This window comes from Ruditapes philippinarum, unplaced genomic scaffold, assembly GCF_026571515.1.
Source record: "Ruditapes philippinarum isolate M1 unplaced genomic scaffold, ASM2657151v2 ctg985_1_1_1_1, whole genome shotgun sequence".
NCBI classification, from domain to species: Eukaryota; Metazoa; Mollusca; class Bivalvia; order Venerida; family Veneridae; genus Ruditapes; species Ruditapes philippinarum.
The window spans coordinates 98636-114025 of record NW_026857416.1 but is presented as its reverse complement, the minus strand read 5'-3'; the positions used below and the strand labels follow the sequence as shown (position 1 = coordinate 114025).

Genomic DNA, 15390 nt, shown 5'->3' with positions numbered 1-15390 from the left:
CCTAAGTTCAAAACCTTTCTTGTTGCCCTACTTTTATAATACAATAACAACCCTGTGGTTTTATGGATTTATTTTGTGGTTAGTCAGGTAATATAACATCTATGAATCATCATTAAAAGCAGGTCACTTGTAAAATAAACAAATTCAGCATATTCTGAAAAAATATCCACATAGAGTACAGAAAAGATACCTGGATCAATTTTTTACGGATCGCAGATAAATCAAACAGAACAATTCAGTTACTCAAAACCTTAAACTTCACTAGAACACCCATTAATAACTCCAAAATTAGGCAAAGCAGAGTAACGGTTCTTGTGGACTGCACATCTACCCAATGAGATCTATCTACCTACAAAGTTCCATATTGATACCTTGTGTTGTTTTAGAGTTATGTCCCCCCACAAGAAAAGCAGGCGGACAAACAGATAGACGGAGGGAGCAGCGACTATATGCTCACCCTTTGGGGAGCATAAAGACATGTACCATGAACAAGCATAGTAATTTTTGGAAATTCTTCAGTTTTGACAGTCTATAATTATGATCTTCAAATATTTTCCTGAAAGTTTCGTTCTTGTGTCACCAGTTTCGTTCTTGTGTCACCATTTGCAGTATTTTGACAGACCTTATATAATTTCTACCCTACTCATTTCATGGCTCCCATTTTTATTGCTTAAAGTGATTCAGCAGTTTTCTTCTTAATTCTAACAATTATCTTCTGGAGATAATTTCCTGATATTAATTTTTGCACTATTTGACAGCAGAGACCTTATTTCCCCGCCCAACTTTATAGCTGCCATCTTTATTGCTCAAAATGACTCAGCAGTTTTCTTCTAAGTTCTGTAAATGTTCTTCTCATATTTCATAGATAATATTTAGATAAAAAGTTTTCTTAAAATGAAAGAAATTCAAAGGAATCTCAAATCTTAAACAAGTTCTCCATTTTGTATAGATTTTCAAAGCAAAAACAAGCAATACCTTCATGTATTGTTGTAGTTTTAGCAAGGCACCTGGTTAAGGTTTGATTTAATGATTGAGTTTAAATGAGAATTGAGACCTCATTTGTTGTCATTATTTATTACTATAAATCTGTTGGGGCTAGACTGTGTATCAGTCTGGGAGATTTTAGTTTGGTAACTCTGTCAACGGGTACCTGCATAAATTAATGGACAGGAGGCCTGCAATTGTTGTGTTTAGGGAACTCAATCATTGGTTACCATCATAAATATTCCAGGAATCAGTCTGTTTGTTTCTGGTACAGTTACTTGATCAACTCTTGTCGTCATAAATATTGAAAGCTTAGATTTGTCAATTAACACTAGGGTAACCTCCAAATATGGAGAGACAATGTATTTCATATAAATACTGGTACAAGATTTTCGAGGGGCATTCTAAATTGAAGGTTGAAGAATAAGATTCAAAATGCAAGAGTGAGGTTGTAAGAGCTAGAGTCGGGATAGGGATTTTTGAGAGTTAATTCTAAGTGACTTATCAACCATGTGTGAGGAAGAAAAACTCTGTAACTTTAATTATTAATTGTAGAGTAGAAATTTAGAACATTTTATAACAAATAAACAGTGAAATGAAATTAAGAACAGTTATTGTGTATATTTTATGTGGAATTATGGAAGTAGTAGAAATTATAAATTACGAGAGAGAAGAATTTATAACACTGGTGGCAGCGAACGGGATTTTTCGACTTTCACACGTTTAGAAAAGATTTTAAAGTGACTATCTGAAGAGACGTAAATTTGAACTGTACATTATAAAATTACTAAAATGGGACCAAAGAAACAAACCGGTGCAGCTTCAATTTTTGTGGAAGAACAATTTGGTGACAATGTTTTATCGGTAACTGAGTTATTACATGAAAAACTGAGAATTGCAGAAGAAAACAGAAAGTTAGAAAAACAGAGCAAGAAGCCATGTTACAAAGAGATAGAATTGTGAATCATTATCTACAGAGGATTAATGACATAGATGGATTATTAATTATAGTTGGTCTGTGTGAATTTTTGTCAGACTTTTAAGTACACTGTTTTCATTGCACATATTCATGAAGATAGATTATTAGGATAAGACTTTAAATGAAAAATATTTCTTTATTTATTGCTCAATTGGAATTAAATGTGGGTTAATGAAAAAAAGAAATTGTGGAGAAGGTGCCATTAAAATTTGTGAAAATTATAACATGGTCAAAGGTATCAATCAGTTCAAGTAAATTCAGACATTGTTAAACCTGGTAAGGCAATAAATCTTGGATCAATTAATTCATCATTAGGCATCTCCTGCATTTCGGAAAGGAAAATAAATAGCCAGCAGATAAAGTGTTAATGGGAAGTGTGCTAGTATCCCATAGGGAAGTTCGAGGCAATTCAATTCCCATTAGATTAGTTAACTTTTGATAGAAATGTAAAATTGACCAAGGGGTCATTATTTGGATATTTGCATGAATTAAATCAATTAGATTTATTGAAAGAGGAAGTGAAAATTTATGACTGCAAATTAACTAGTAAGACATATGATAATATTAAATATGATTTCACTAAATAGAGCAGTAAGTTAAAAGGGTTATATCAGGAAGCGGAATTTATGTTAATGTTGTGAAGCCTTTTATGTTTGCAATTAAGTCTTTTATCAAACTCAAAGACTGTACTGTGCAACTTGAAGAGAACTTTTAGATGTTGTGACTTTTATTACTCAGTTTAGACACTACCTTTTAGGGAGAGAATTTCTTTTAAGGTCAGATTATTTCGAGTCTGCGATGGTTAATGTCATTCCAGTCGCCGACAGAATCAAATGGCTCGCTGGTTAGAAGTTGTGTCACAGTTAAATTTTAGGATTGAACATAGAAGTGGAAAAAAATCATACAAATGTTGACAGTCTCTCTAGAATGTCATGTGAACCAGAAGAGTGTAGTTGTTATGATGGAAAAACGATCTTGGAAAATTTACCTTGCAAAGGTATGTGTAACATGTATAAGGAAACATGAGTCTTGGTCGGATTTTGCCAAATTTGATAATGTTGTTCCCTTGTTCGGTAGGAACATAGGTGAAGGAAAAGTATCAAACATGTTGTGTAAGGAGTGAAACCTCAAAATGACTGGGGCATTTTGGAGTGATGTTTTCTTGTTAATGCAAGCTGCAAGTTATGAGATTATTGTGTTGTTTAAGATCAACTTTTCCAACATGGAATAAAAGGGCAAGGAAGTATTTTCGATTTATCGCATAGGTCGACTTCGTTTCCGTGAAAGCCTACATTTGCGTGGTGAAAGAAGTGGAAACAATCTCAACATGTGAAAATAATACACAAGTGGTTTGACAAAGACGTAAATTCCATAGTAGCATACTAGGTGGCGAAGTTGTTTCATCAGAAAATGAAGCTCAGGCATCTAACTTGGGTAGTCTTATGCAGTTCAACACTATTAATTATTCACCTATTAGAATGGCAAAATTACAGAGAGCAGACCTTGATTTAGGTGTTGGGACATCATGGGTACTGGAAGCAAACAAGTGGTTTGACAAGGACGTAAATTCCATACTAGGTGGCGAAGTTGTTTCATCAGTAAATGAAGCTCAGGCATCTAACTTGGTTGTCTTATGCAGTTCAACATTACTTGTTATTCACCTGTCAGAATTGCAAAAACTACAGAGAGCAGACCAAGATTTAGAAGTTGTTATAACATGGGTTATTGAAAACAAACGACCCTCCAGGACAAGGTAGCTAGATATTCTCCAAATATAAGGAACTACTGGTTTAACTATGACTTGCTAGTGATGAAAGATGGAGTGCTGTTTACAAAAATGTAACAGTATTCTCAACACAAGAGGGGAGGCTTTGCTTCTCATTGTTCCAAAGGTTTTACAAAAAGAGATTTTGGTATCTACACATGGCTCAGTTACAGGCGCTCATTTTGGGAATTACAAACACTTTGTCAAAAATAAAATGCAAGTTTTATTGGTTTAAGCTAAGACACAGTGTTGAAGTTCATATAAAGCAATGCAAGAAGTGGTTATTTCTAAAACGATGTTGGTCACAAAATGGACAGGGTTAGCACTGATAACAAGAACAGATAATGGCCATGTGGAAATCATGCATCATGATAGTTTGAAACATTATCGTGGAAATTATATGACAAATTGGCAATCAAACATGGCAAGGATCAACAAGAATAACAATAAATTACAAATCAAAGAAACTAAGACAATGCAGAAGATGGCATCTGAAGAAGATTTTCAACAAGTAAGAAGAGGTAAAAAGGAATAGGACTCAACACATACCATACCAGCACAGAACATAAAGATCATAAAGAATCATCATGTTAAAATATCTTTCAATAAGTTTTTGATTTCAAAGGAGTACAGTTGGTATATAAGGGTACTCTGAGATTTTGCAAGTCATTCGGAGTTTTCGACTATTTCAGAATTGTGTAGGAAATTAATAATGGAATAATATGAAAGTGTAGAGAAAAATAGTGAAAAAAGAGGAATTTTACGGTGTTCTTACAAAAATATATATTGGATATAAAACGCAAATCGGAATTAATTTGTGATTCGTTAAATTGGAATATTAATTTGTTATTCATTTCAAAATTGGAATATTAATTTGTGATTCATTCTGAATTGAATGTTAACTTGTGATTCTTTTCGATTTGGAATATTTTATTTTGTGATTCTTTTCAAATTGAATATTATTGTGTGATTCTGGTTCAAATTGGATTTTAAAGTGTTTATTTTCAGTTTAACAATCAGTGCCATTTTTCTAATTTCAATTATGTTATATATCTAAATATTAAGTTTAATATTTTGGCACTTAGACTCTATGGTAGAGACGACTACCAAACAAATTTATATTCAGTTTGTGCCTTTTAAGAATTCTTACACATTTGTTAAAATTTATTAAGAAATAAATAGGCACCAGGACTTTGTGTGCAAGAAATAGACAATGTGTGAAAGATTGAATTAGGATATTGTGAAAAAAAGGGACAACTGAACATTTACATGTATATTATATAATTGAGTGACAAAATATGTTTCATTTTGATATTAAAACACGGCTGTTAAAAGTTGAAACAACAGTTGTTTGAGAACTTTTATTAGTTTATTTTGAGTATTCAATGTATAATTGTAGTCAGAAAAAATAGGCGTTAACAGAAGTAACATTTCTGTAGATTTAGTATTTTCTTAGAATTTCGTATTTGAATAATGCTTATTTTAGTTAATGCAGTGTTTATATGTTAATTGAGAATGTTTTTATGTTTAAACTTCTATCCATTTTTGGAGTAAGATTGGTGAATATAGTCACTGATTTTCTGTTTCATTTCTATATTTTGTTTGTGTTGTTAACTTAATTGGGACAATTAAGCTTTTTAAGGTTGGGGGAGTGTTGTAGTTTTAGCAAGGCACCTGGTTAAGGTTTGATTTAATGATTGAGTTTAAATGAGAATTGAGACTCATTTGTTGTCATTATTTATTACTATAAATCTGTTGGGGCTAGACTGTGTATCAGTCTGGGAGATTTTAGTTTGGGTAACTCTGTTCAACGGGGTACCTGCATAAATTAATGGACAGGAGGCCTGCAATTGTTGTGTTTAGGGAACTCAATCATTGGTTACCATCATAAATATTCCAGGAATCAGTCTGTTTGTTTCTGGTACAGTTACTTGATCAACTCTTGTCGTCATAAATTGAAAGCTTAGATTTGTCAATTAACACTAGGGTAACCTCCAAATATGAGAGACAATGTATTTCATATAAATACTGGTACAAGATTTTCGAGGGGCATTCTAATTGAAGGTTGAAGAATAAGATTCAAAATGCAAGAGTGAGGTTGTAAGAGCTAGAGTCGGGATAGGGATTTTTGAGAGTTAATTCTAAGTGACTTATCAACCATGTGTGAGGAAGAAAAACTCTGTAACTTTAATTATTAATTGTAGAGTAGAAATTTAGAACATTTTATAACAAATAAACAGTGAAATGAAATTAAGAACAGTTATTGTGTATATTTTATGTGGAATTATGGAAGTAGTAGAAATTATAAATTACGAGAGAGAAGAATTTATAACAGTATTCATATTAAATTCAATAGAAATGTTTTACATGTAAATTGTGGAAAACATCTGTTACCAAGCATTTTAATTGCTTTTAAGTGTTACTAAGCAACATACCATGTATGGTAACATATGAACAACATTTTCTGTTTCCATTTGAAATTACACTGTTTATATTCCTCAATATATATCAAAGATAAATCAGTTTACACTATTATAAAGATCATTTATTTAGTATTTCCCTTTTAAACATAAAAAACTTGACAAATCACCAGTATGAAATTTTTTTAAAAAATTTTTATTCCTTAATTTTGCAACCCAATAAAGATTACTGGTTAATTTCCTTTTAACAAGCATTTTTTAATTTCCCCAAGGCATTAAGTTTAGAGTTTTAAGAAATCCATAGGTCCTAAAGCCTAAAATTTGATTTTTTTACAAAGATTGGGCTGGGGCAGTCATAAAACTGAAAGACACAAAAACATACTTAGAAATAATTTTTTAAATTGTATGTAATGCTATTCTTAGAAAAGCATTGCGATATTACAGTCTGTGTTCCTCATAAACATGACATATGGTAATCATGATAAACATTACACTATACATTCCTCTTAAACATTACACAATGCATTCCTCATTAAATGACAGTGTGGATTGCACGTAAAAATTACAGATTGCATTCCTCATAACATTACAGTTAGGATTCCTCATAAAAATTACAGTAAGGATTCCTATTAAATATGACAGTAAGGATTCCTCATAAACATTAAGTAAACATTCTTCATAAACATTACAGTAGGCATTCCTCATAAACATTATAGTAGGCATTCCTCATAAACATTACAGTAAGCATTCCTCATAAACATTATAGTAGGCATTCCTCATAAACATTACAGAAGGCATTCCTCATAAACATTACAGTAAACATTCTTCATTAACATTACAGTAAGCAATCCTCACAAACATTACAGTTAGCATTCCTCATAAACATTAAGTAAACATTCTTCATAAACATTGGAGTAGGTATTCCTCATAAACATTACAATAGGTATTCCTCATAAAAACTACAGTAGGCATTCCTCATAAACATTACAGAAGGCATTCCTCATAAACATTACAGTAAACAATCCTCATAAACATTCAGTAAACATTATTCATAAACATTACAGTAAACATTCTTCATAAACATTGCAGTAGGCATTCTTCATAAACATTACAGTAGGCATTCCTCATAAACATTCAGTAAACAATTAATTTCTTCATAAACATTCAGTAAGCATTCCTCCTAAACATTACAGTAGGCATTCCTCAAAAAACATGTTATTTTGGTTAACCATCAACACAATTCCTGGAATTACAATTTGAAAGTCTTCATAAACAATTACAATGAAATACATTCTTTTGTTTAAATTAAATTAAGTCAGAAATGTTATCATTAAATTTTACTAAAAGAAGGCAATGAAGCTAGAGGAAAAATATATACATGTATAACATAACCATATACATTTCTCATAGTAGATTGAAGCCATTTAAAGGTCCCAAATTGGACCTTAAAGGTGAAATTTACTAGTTACCTGGTAGCAGCATTCTCAATTTTGTACTGACAGGATTTTCTAGGTACACATTAAACTATATGCCTAGAATTTCTATAAAAGGGTGGGAAAAGGGTGGAGCATTAAAACATTAAATTGAATATAAATAGTTATAATAAAAATCAACAATTTTCATTTTGCAATTCATGATGGCAAATTCGGTAAGATATTATTATAACTTAACACAATGTTTATCTGTTATATCTTTTTTTAATTTATTATATAAATGGCTAATCATAATGCCTATAAAGGGTATCATGGTATTTACTTTTGTCAAAGTGTATACACAAACTAGAATGGAAATACAAACAGTTTGAAATTTTAATAAAAAATGCTTGTTAAAACGAATAATTGATAAATTCAATGTTCAAATGAGTGTTAACTTTTGTAAATATGAAATCAACTTGAATCTTTGAATGTTAAATTATTGGAATTCTACTATGAACATTATAGAGTAAATCATTGTTTACACTGTGAAATACTTGAAGGAAAATACTGGGTGGCGTTTCTTTTCTTCTTTGAACTGACTATTGATTAATAAATGTAGTCACTACATGTTTTATAAAAAATCAAACACTATACTTTAACCATATCTGAAGGTTGTTTTTTTTTCAAATCTGTACATTAAAATATTCTTGCTACATTTACAAATTGTTATTTTCCAGCGAATTTAATTTTGTTTGTTTGTTTGTTTGGATTTTTACGGCACGTCAACACATAACTGGCCACATCCTGCCGAATGCTATAATAGGCTTAAAATATTATGTAGAACATTGTAAATGACAATAGAAATGAGCCAATTAGATCCTAGAATACAAGTTTATCTCTTTTAAATAATCAATTATGTTTTTTGATGGAATTGTATTAAAAAGTTCTTTGAGTGAGTTTACAGAATTAATTTGGAACAATCAAAGATTTATTTATAGAATTTCAAAATTTCAATAACGCTATGATTTAACCCTTAGCCTGCTGGCGGCAAATAAACCTACCTATGCAACCACTTGCAGACCAAGATTGTCTGATCATAGTCAGCACTATTTGTTATTTAGTCACTACATGTACTTATTTTAAAATTTTAACTAATACTGATGAATATTTTTGTCAATATTGAAAGATGAGAAATTTAGTGCAGTGATGATCAAAGCACAGTTGTCTGGCTGATTTGTCTTGCAAATAATGGTAAAATTATCATAAAATAATCTCCCCTTGGACATCAAGAACAAAATTACTATCCTGCACCCATTTACTATATAATTTTTATAATACATACACATTTGGTATTCATAAAATTGTTCCAATGGCAAAATTTGTTGAAATCTGCCAAAGCCTAAGAAGCAATATTTCAATTCTCACATAAATCTATTCACAATTATAAACCTTGTCTCAGTGACTTATCTTTGCATGTGTTCAGTAAATCGTTCATCATTCATGTCTGAAGGAATTATATCTTGTCATAAAATAACTCTTATCTATGACAAGTTAATGAAAATAGTTTGTGAATACCACTATTGATTATATAATTGATTAACGAATTAACCTAGCTTTTAGCAGAATCAAGTTTCTCAATTAATATTCAATTACTGGTGCTACTACATTGTCCTGTTTATCAGTCCCCTGGGGGAGAGTTTCAGGTTCTTTATAAATTAATATAAAAATGATCAAATTGCAAAGCAAGCACAAACCTATTTCTTTGCCAGAGATTGTGCTTTTACAAATTAACCATTTCCCTGCTAAATTTCCTATATGGACTTGTCAAGTTTTTATTTTGGAATTGTCCAGTATAAGTTTTGGGGAGTTATCACGTTAAACATTTGAAGTTGGCCAGACAACAGTCATGATAGAGCTTGATCAGACTGCACAGATATGCAGACAAGCCTGGCTCTATACTGGTAGCTTAGTAAATCACTTCTAGATCTATCATTGTAATGGTTTATAGTGTAAATACAATAATACACATATAATATATAATTTTCATGGTTAATACATTACCTATTACTTCTTTAGATTATGAAAGAATTAACTAATTTTGCTTTTATAAGCCATTTCTATATTCTAAGAGAACTGAAACATAAAAATATGTGAATTGTCCTCATATTGTAACCCTATTTGGACATTAAATCTGTTTGTAATCCTTTACCGTGCAACAGACTTCTCTGGCTTTGAATTTGGCACTGCTCCTAAAACATTTGTGGGATTTTAATATCAAAACGAAAATATCAATACTGAGCTACTAGCATGGTCTGTCACAAACTTGACTGGCTCTGTAGCAAATATTTACCACATCACAGTAGCTTTCAAAAAGATACATTTATTCACCTAAGTATATTTCATCCAAGCTTACATAACTTCATCAGATAATGATGTTGATAATGGATTAAAGTAATAAACTAAATGTCATCAAATAAACACATCAAGCCCTCAAATACTGTGAAATATGAGAACCATGAACAACAAGGCAAGATGACATTCAGAAATTCCCCCCTCCCCCACAATATATAAACCCAGCCATATACCAACACTAGGTTGGCAAAATGACACAGCAAGGAGGGGCAATCACAGCAGTGAATTTGAGTTATCATGTGATCTAATTAATAGTGCCAGAAAGAAATCAGATTATTTTCTGAGTTATGTTTTAATGCAGTAAATTTATGCCTGCATGCATGTTGTGATTGAATAAGTCGCAAAAGTGACCAGTAGTTGTTTTGTTTCAAACAAACCAATTGTCTTTTACTTAGACTTACAACTGCTTGAACTGAAATTTACAACAAAATTACATAAAACATAATTATATCAATTTTAGAACTGCACTGATCAAATTTGATGGCTGAAAATGTGATAACAATATGACAGCCTCAACCTTGATATACCAGTTAGCATTTTTTTCGTATATCACACCAAATGTGTCTGCATCTGAGATGCACTGATATTTATAATGGAAAAATGGAAACAAATTTATATGAATCTTTTTATCAGACCTGATAAATATATGATTACATTATACATTATTTAACAAACATTTTATCATTATTCTGGACTATATTTAATGTACAGCATACTGTTCAGTCTAAGCAAGTTACACAACTTTTTACTGCATAATAGCAGACATAAGCAAAACTGCTCTCTTTGACGATCACTATTAATTATTAAAATTTTAATATTTCAAATCAAAACCGAATTATTGCAGAATATTGTAGCTGATATAGTAATATACTTATTTAAAATCAGAATAATAATGGTAAAGAATGGATGAGATGGAAACATTGTGTCAATATCCCAGCAGAGTTTCTGCAGATGACAAGGAAGGAGATGGGTTATACCAATCAAACAGAAATAGTTGATTAGATTGTTGTTGTTCATCTATAATTAAACAAGATCTGAGATTGATCTACCCTGTGAGAGGTAATGTTTGTAATATAACAGTGAACAATACTTGGCAAGGAGAATATTTTATAGCTCCAGCTAAATCAATACAGGACATTTATTTTAACTAGGCCAGGGATAAAAAATCTCAACATGTCTGACTGAAACACTTAACATGCAATAATACCTTTCACTGTTTAATACCAATTTCCTTTTTATCAACAGATAAAGTATTTAATTAATCCTTAAAAGGTATTAAAAACAGACATTTGTCAACTTTGGTAAAGGAAACAGGTTGTTGAGGAATGAAAAAACAAATCATGTTTAATTACTTAGCAAACAAACTCAGCATGCACTTTCCAATTATCTAACATTAACCTGTGGCTTTTATATCAACATTGAGGTAAGCTAATCGGCCAAGTAGGGAAGATATTAAAATAAACCAAATATTACCACTTTATTAAACAGGAAACACTTAACTCAAGTCACCATAGGTGCCAGTTAATCTATTGTTCAGGGCGTAACCTTATTACTGCACAGTAACAGTTTTACAACTACAAAAACACAATATTATAAATTCATTCCCTGTAAACTCTTTTTCTAAATTATTAACTTCCCTAATATGGTTATATTATCATGCAGAAAACAAAAGTTTTTCTTTTATGTCATAAATAAAACCCATAAGGTCTTTCTGGCATTATTTTGCTTTTTGCACTGTTGATTGTTTATTAATCATACCATTGCAATTTTGCTTGACAAGTGACCACTGGTTAGAATACAATCAAGTAGTACTTTTTTGTTGTGGTCCATTGTTTTTGTTGTGGTATCACAAGTCATGTGAAACAAGAAATCTCATTGCTTAAAATATTGTAATATTATCACTATTGCTTCACTGATATTTTCTTTAATATTCTAACAAAAAAGATTACAATGCATTTGAATTCATAAATGTACATTCAAATGTTCATGGTCTCCATAAGTTATAAATGTATACTCAGATTTACTATACATCACTGAAATCTAAGGTAACTAAATTTGAAATTAAAAATTAAAAAATCTTAAACTAAAATTTACATGGAAAGCTGAATGTTGTGTGAATGTATCAATTATTCTAAGTTTATACAATTAATAGTCCTTATAATGGTACTTGATTCAAAGCATTTCATTGGTCAGTTTTTATTGCAACTTCTTTCTCTATCACACATAAATGACAATATTAATGTAATTATGTCTGTTTATAATTAACTAATAATGTATCAACCACTTTTGAGACTCTTCCCTGTTTACAGCCAGCACTGGTTTACTATGAGTAAATCTGGTTGTGACTGAGTAGGTCTCAAACTTGCGATTCCTATATCAAGAACAACAAAGGCAATGATTCTTACATATATACATGTAACTGTGTCATAGTAACGTGACGGAACTGCCATGTTAATTATAAAATATTAAATTTTCAAACTCACAATCTCTGCCGATCCATAGATATGCAATATCTCTCAATTTCTATTCCATTGTATTATTGATTTATCATACAAAATAGAATTAAAAGCGCTGACATATTGTTTCTGAGACAAAATTGATATTTTGCAAAGTGACACTGATCCGAAAACAAACAATTTAAGCAAAGATTTTAAGCAATTATATTTTTAAAGCACTTAAGATATTATCAATGAATAGAAATGTCAAAGTTAAAAAAAGAAATATTTTCAAATCCCTTTCAAATGAATGGTAAGGACAGGTCAGTTAAGGTCATATTGTCCTATAAGTAGACAGAGTCAAAGAAAAATATATTTTGTTGATGTTAAGAATTAAAGTAAAGACTTACTTTAAAAGTACATTAAAACTCATTGTTTTCACCAAATATACAGTCTGAATGAATGAGGTAAAATTGCATGAATTTAATGGATATATGAGCCGCGTCACGACAAAACCAACATAGTGCGTTTGCGACCAGCATGGATCCAGACCAGCCTGCACATCCGCGCAGTCTGATCAGGATTCATGCTGTTCGCTTACAGACCCTATTACAAGTAGAGAAACTGATAGCGAACAGCATGGATCCTGATCAGACTGCGCGGATGCGGAGGCTGATCTGGATCCTTGCTGGTCGCAAACGCATTATGTTGGTTTTGTCGAGACACGGCTCACATTAACTATATTTTACTTTCCACAATTGCATTATTATAATTATAGTAGCTATTGCACTGAATATACACATTTCATTATACAAAAAAAAATTAAGCATGACTTTGTATACCGGTATTTATCAAATAGTTTGCACATGTCAGAAATAATGTTAAGTAGTCAATATGCTGTAACTACACATGTACACATAACACTGTTTGAAAAGTTTGCTATTCATCTATGACATAATTATACAGCTATTGCATAATACACAAATGGTATTTTATTGCATGTTAAGCTGTACATAAAAACACTAACTGCATACAATATGCTATGCACATGGGATATCTTAATATTGCATAGAATCCTATACATACATGGTACATATTGCATAGCTATGTACATAAGATATTCACTGAAAAATATTGTCCATGCACTCATGCTACATTATAGTTGCATAGTAATTGCAGTGCACATGAGTATCAGTATGTATTGCACAGTATGCTATATCCATACAATATGGTATATATTTAATGCATAGCATGCAGCATGTTATGTGCACCATATAGTTGCACGGATAATGTTTTTCTTGTATATACATATGTAACATGCTATACACAAATTATGCACTAATTGCCAGTATCAGCAAAATAAATGACATATATTTCAAAGTATAGGCACATATATTTATTGAACAGTTCCAGGCAAGGCATTTATGAGAATTTGCCCAAAAAAAAGGTAAAGTAGAATACAATATAACATCAGAAAATGTTGCCTGATGGATTGATGATAATGATGAACTATTAGCATAGATCTGTGTTATGTTTACATACACCATTTGAATATTCATTATAATTATATTTATATATAATAATATTATGATAGATAAATGTATCACTTGGATGTAGTAAATATATAATCTCTTATCAGAAAATAATGATAATGTATTGTGTTTTAATAATAACAAGTCATTATTATATAATTTGCTGATAAGATTACAATAGAAAAAAACCCACACACACTATACTTGCTACACCAATAAAGTTTTTTTTAATTCAAAATATATATATGTAACTTATATAAAATGTACAACAATTTTAAAACTAAATTCTTCAGAACAATGAATTTCTTTAAGATTAAAACCATTACTTCAAATATTCATACAAATAAATAGCACCTTCTATTTTATTCTGTAAGTATTGATTTTGCGGTTTTTAATGCTCGTAAAATCTATGATACACTAATACACCACTTCCCCTGCCTATCCTTACACTTAAACAGTGTTAAACTATTTATCTTTACTTTTTACTACTCCAATGTACATTACATATACAATTAAAGTATAGCATTTGCTTTTATTTCAGTTCTTGAAAATAATACTTTTTAATTGGAAAAAAAAAGTGTTATCATAATTGAAAGACCAAGAATACAAAAGCCAATGTACATGTAAAAATATATAGCTCAAAGTATACATGTATATAAATTCTACAAGTAGCTAAACAAATAAACCAGTTCGTTTGTTGTACTTCTGTATTTTTCAAATACTAGTAGTACATGTATCAATTAATAGACAAGACATTAAAGCGGCACTATAAAGCCTGATAAAGGTAATGACAAAAGTCTACTTTCACTTTGAAGAAAAAAAACTTACCTGAGGAATTCCTGCAAACACATGTCACAAAACCGATGACCACATGATTTTATCTGCACAGGGTCTCTCATAGGTAGTCTGCATATTGTACAAATTAATTTTCTTCTTAATTTATCAACAAAATAACTCGAAAATCCACTCATCCTCGAGAATAGTTCACATATTCCTTTCGCTGGTTCACGTGTTTATAATATTGGATTCCGCACAGTTACTGACAGCGCGTGGGAAAATGACGTCATACAGGTGAGGCCAATTATGAGTAGAGTTGTAATGAAGCGTGTCCGTGAGTAGATCAGCATAACGTTACGATATCATTAAATCATTGATTACTTAAATGTTCAGTTTTTTACAGAAATTAGTTGAAACTTTTTACCTAGTTAGGTTATATAGGTAATTATGGATAGTGTATATACATACCATATCTATAAGATATTAAATGTCTATTTATATTGCTGATGAAAAGTAGCGATTAAATCTTATTTATAAACAAACTGTTTACATCAAAATAATACTACAGGTAAAACCGAAAAGGATGAAATAAAGAGTTATATATTTTGCTTACATCAGCAGTGATCATAAAGTTGAGTTACTTATATCTTGGGGTCCTTGTATTTACCGGA

At 30.7% G+C, this 15390-nt stretch overlaps 1 protein-coding gene across 1 annotated transcript in view; it reads right to left on the bottom strand.

Moving 5' to 3' along the window:
* Positions 1-15037, bottom strand: part of LOC132749660 (TNF receptor-associated factor 4-like) — a 53312-nt gene extending 38275 nt beyond the window's left edge. Inside the window, exon 1 of the mRNA XM_060739506.1 lies at positions 14771-15037. Within this exon, the coding sequence (XP_060595489.1) occupies positions 14771-14913 (143 nt within the window). The 5' untranslated portion in view covers positions 14914-15037. The remainder of the gene's footprint in view (positions 1-14770) is intronic.
* Between the last annotated feature and the right edge of the window lie 353 nt (positions 15038-15390).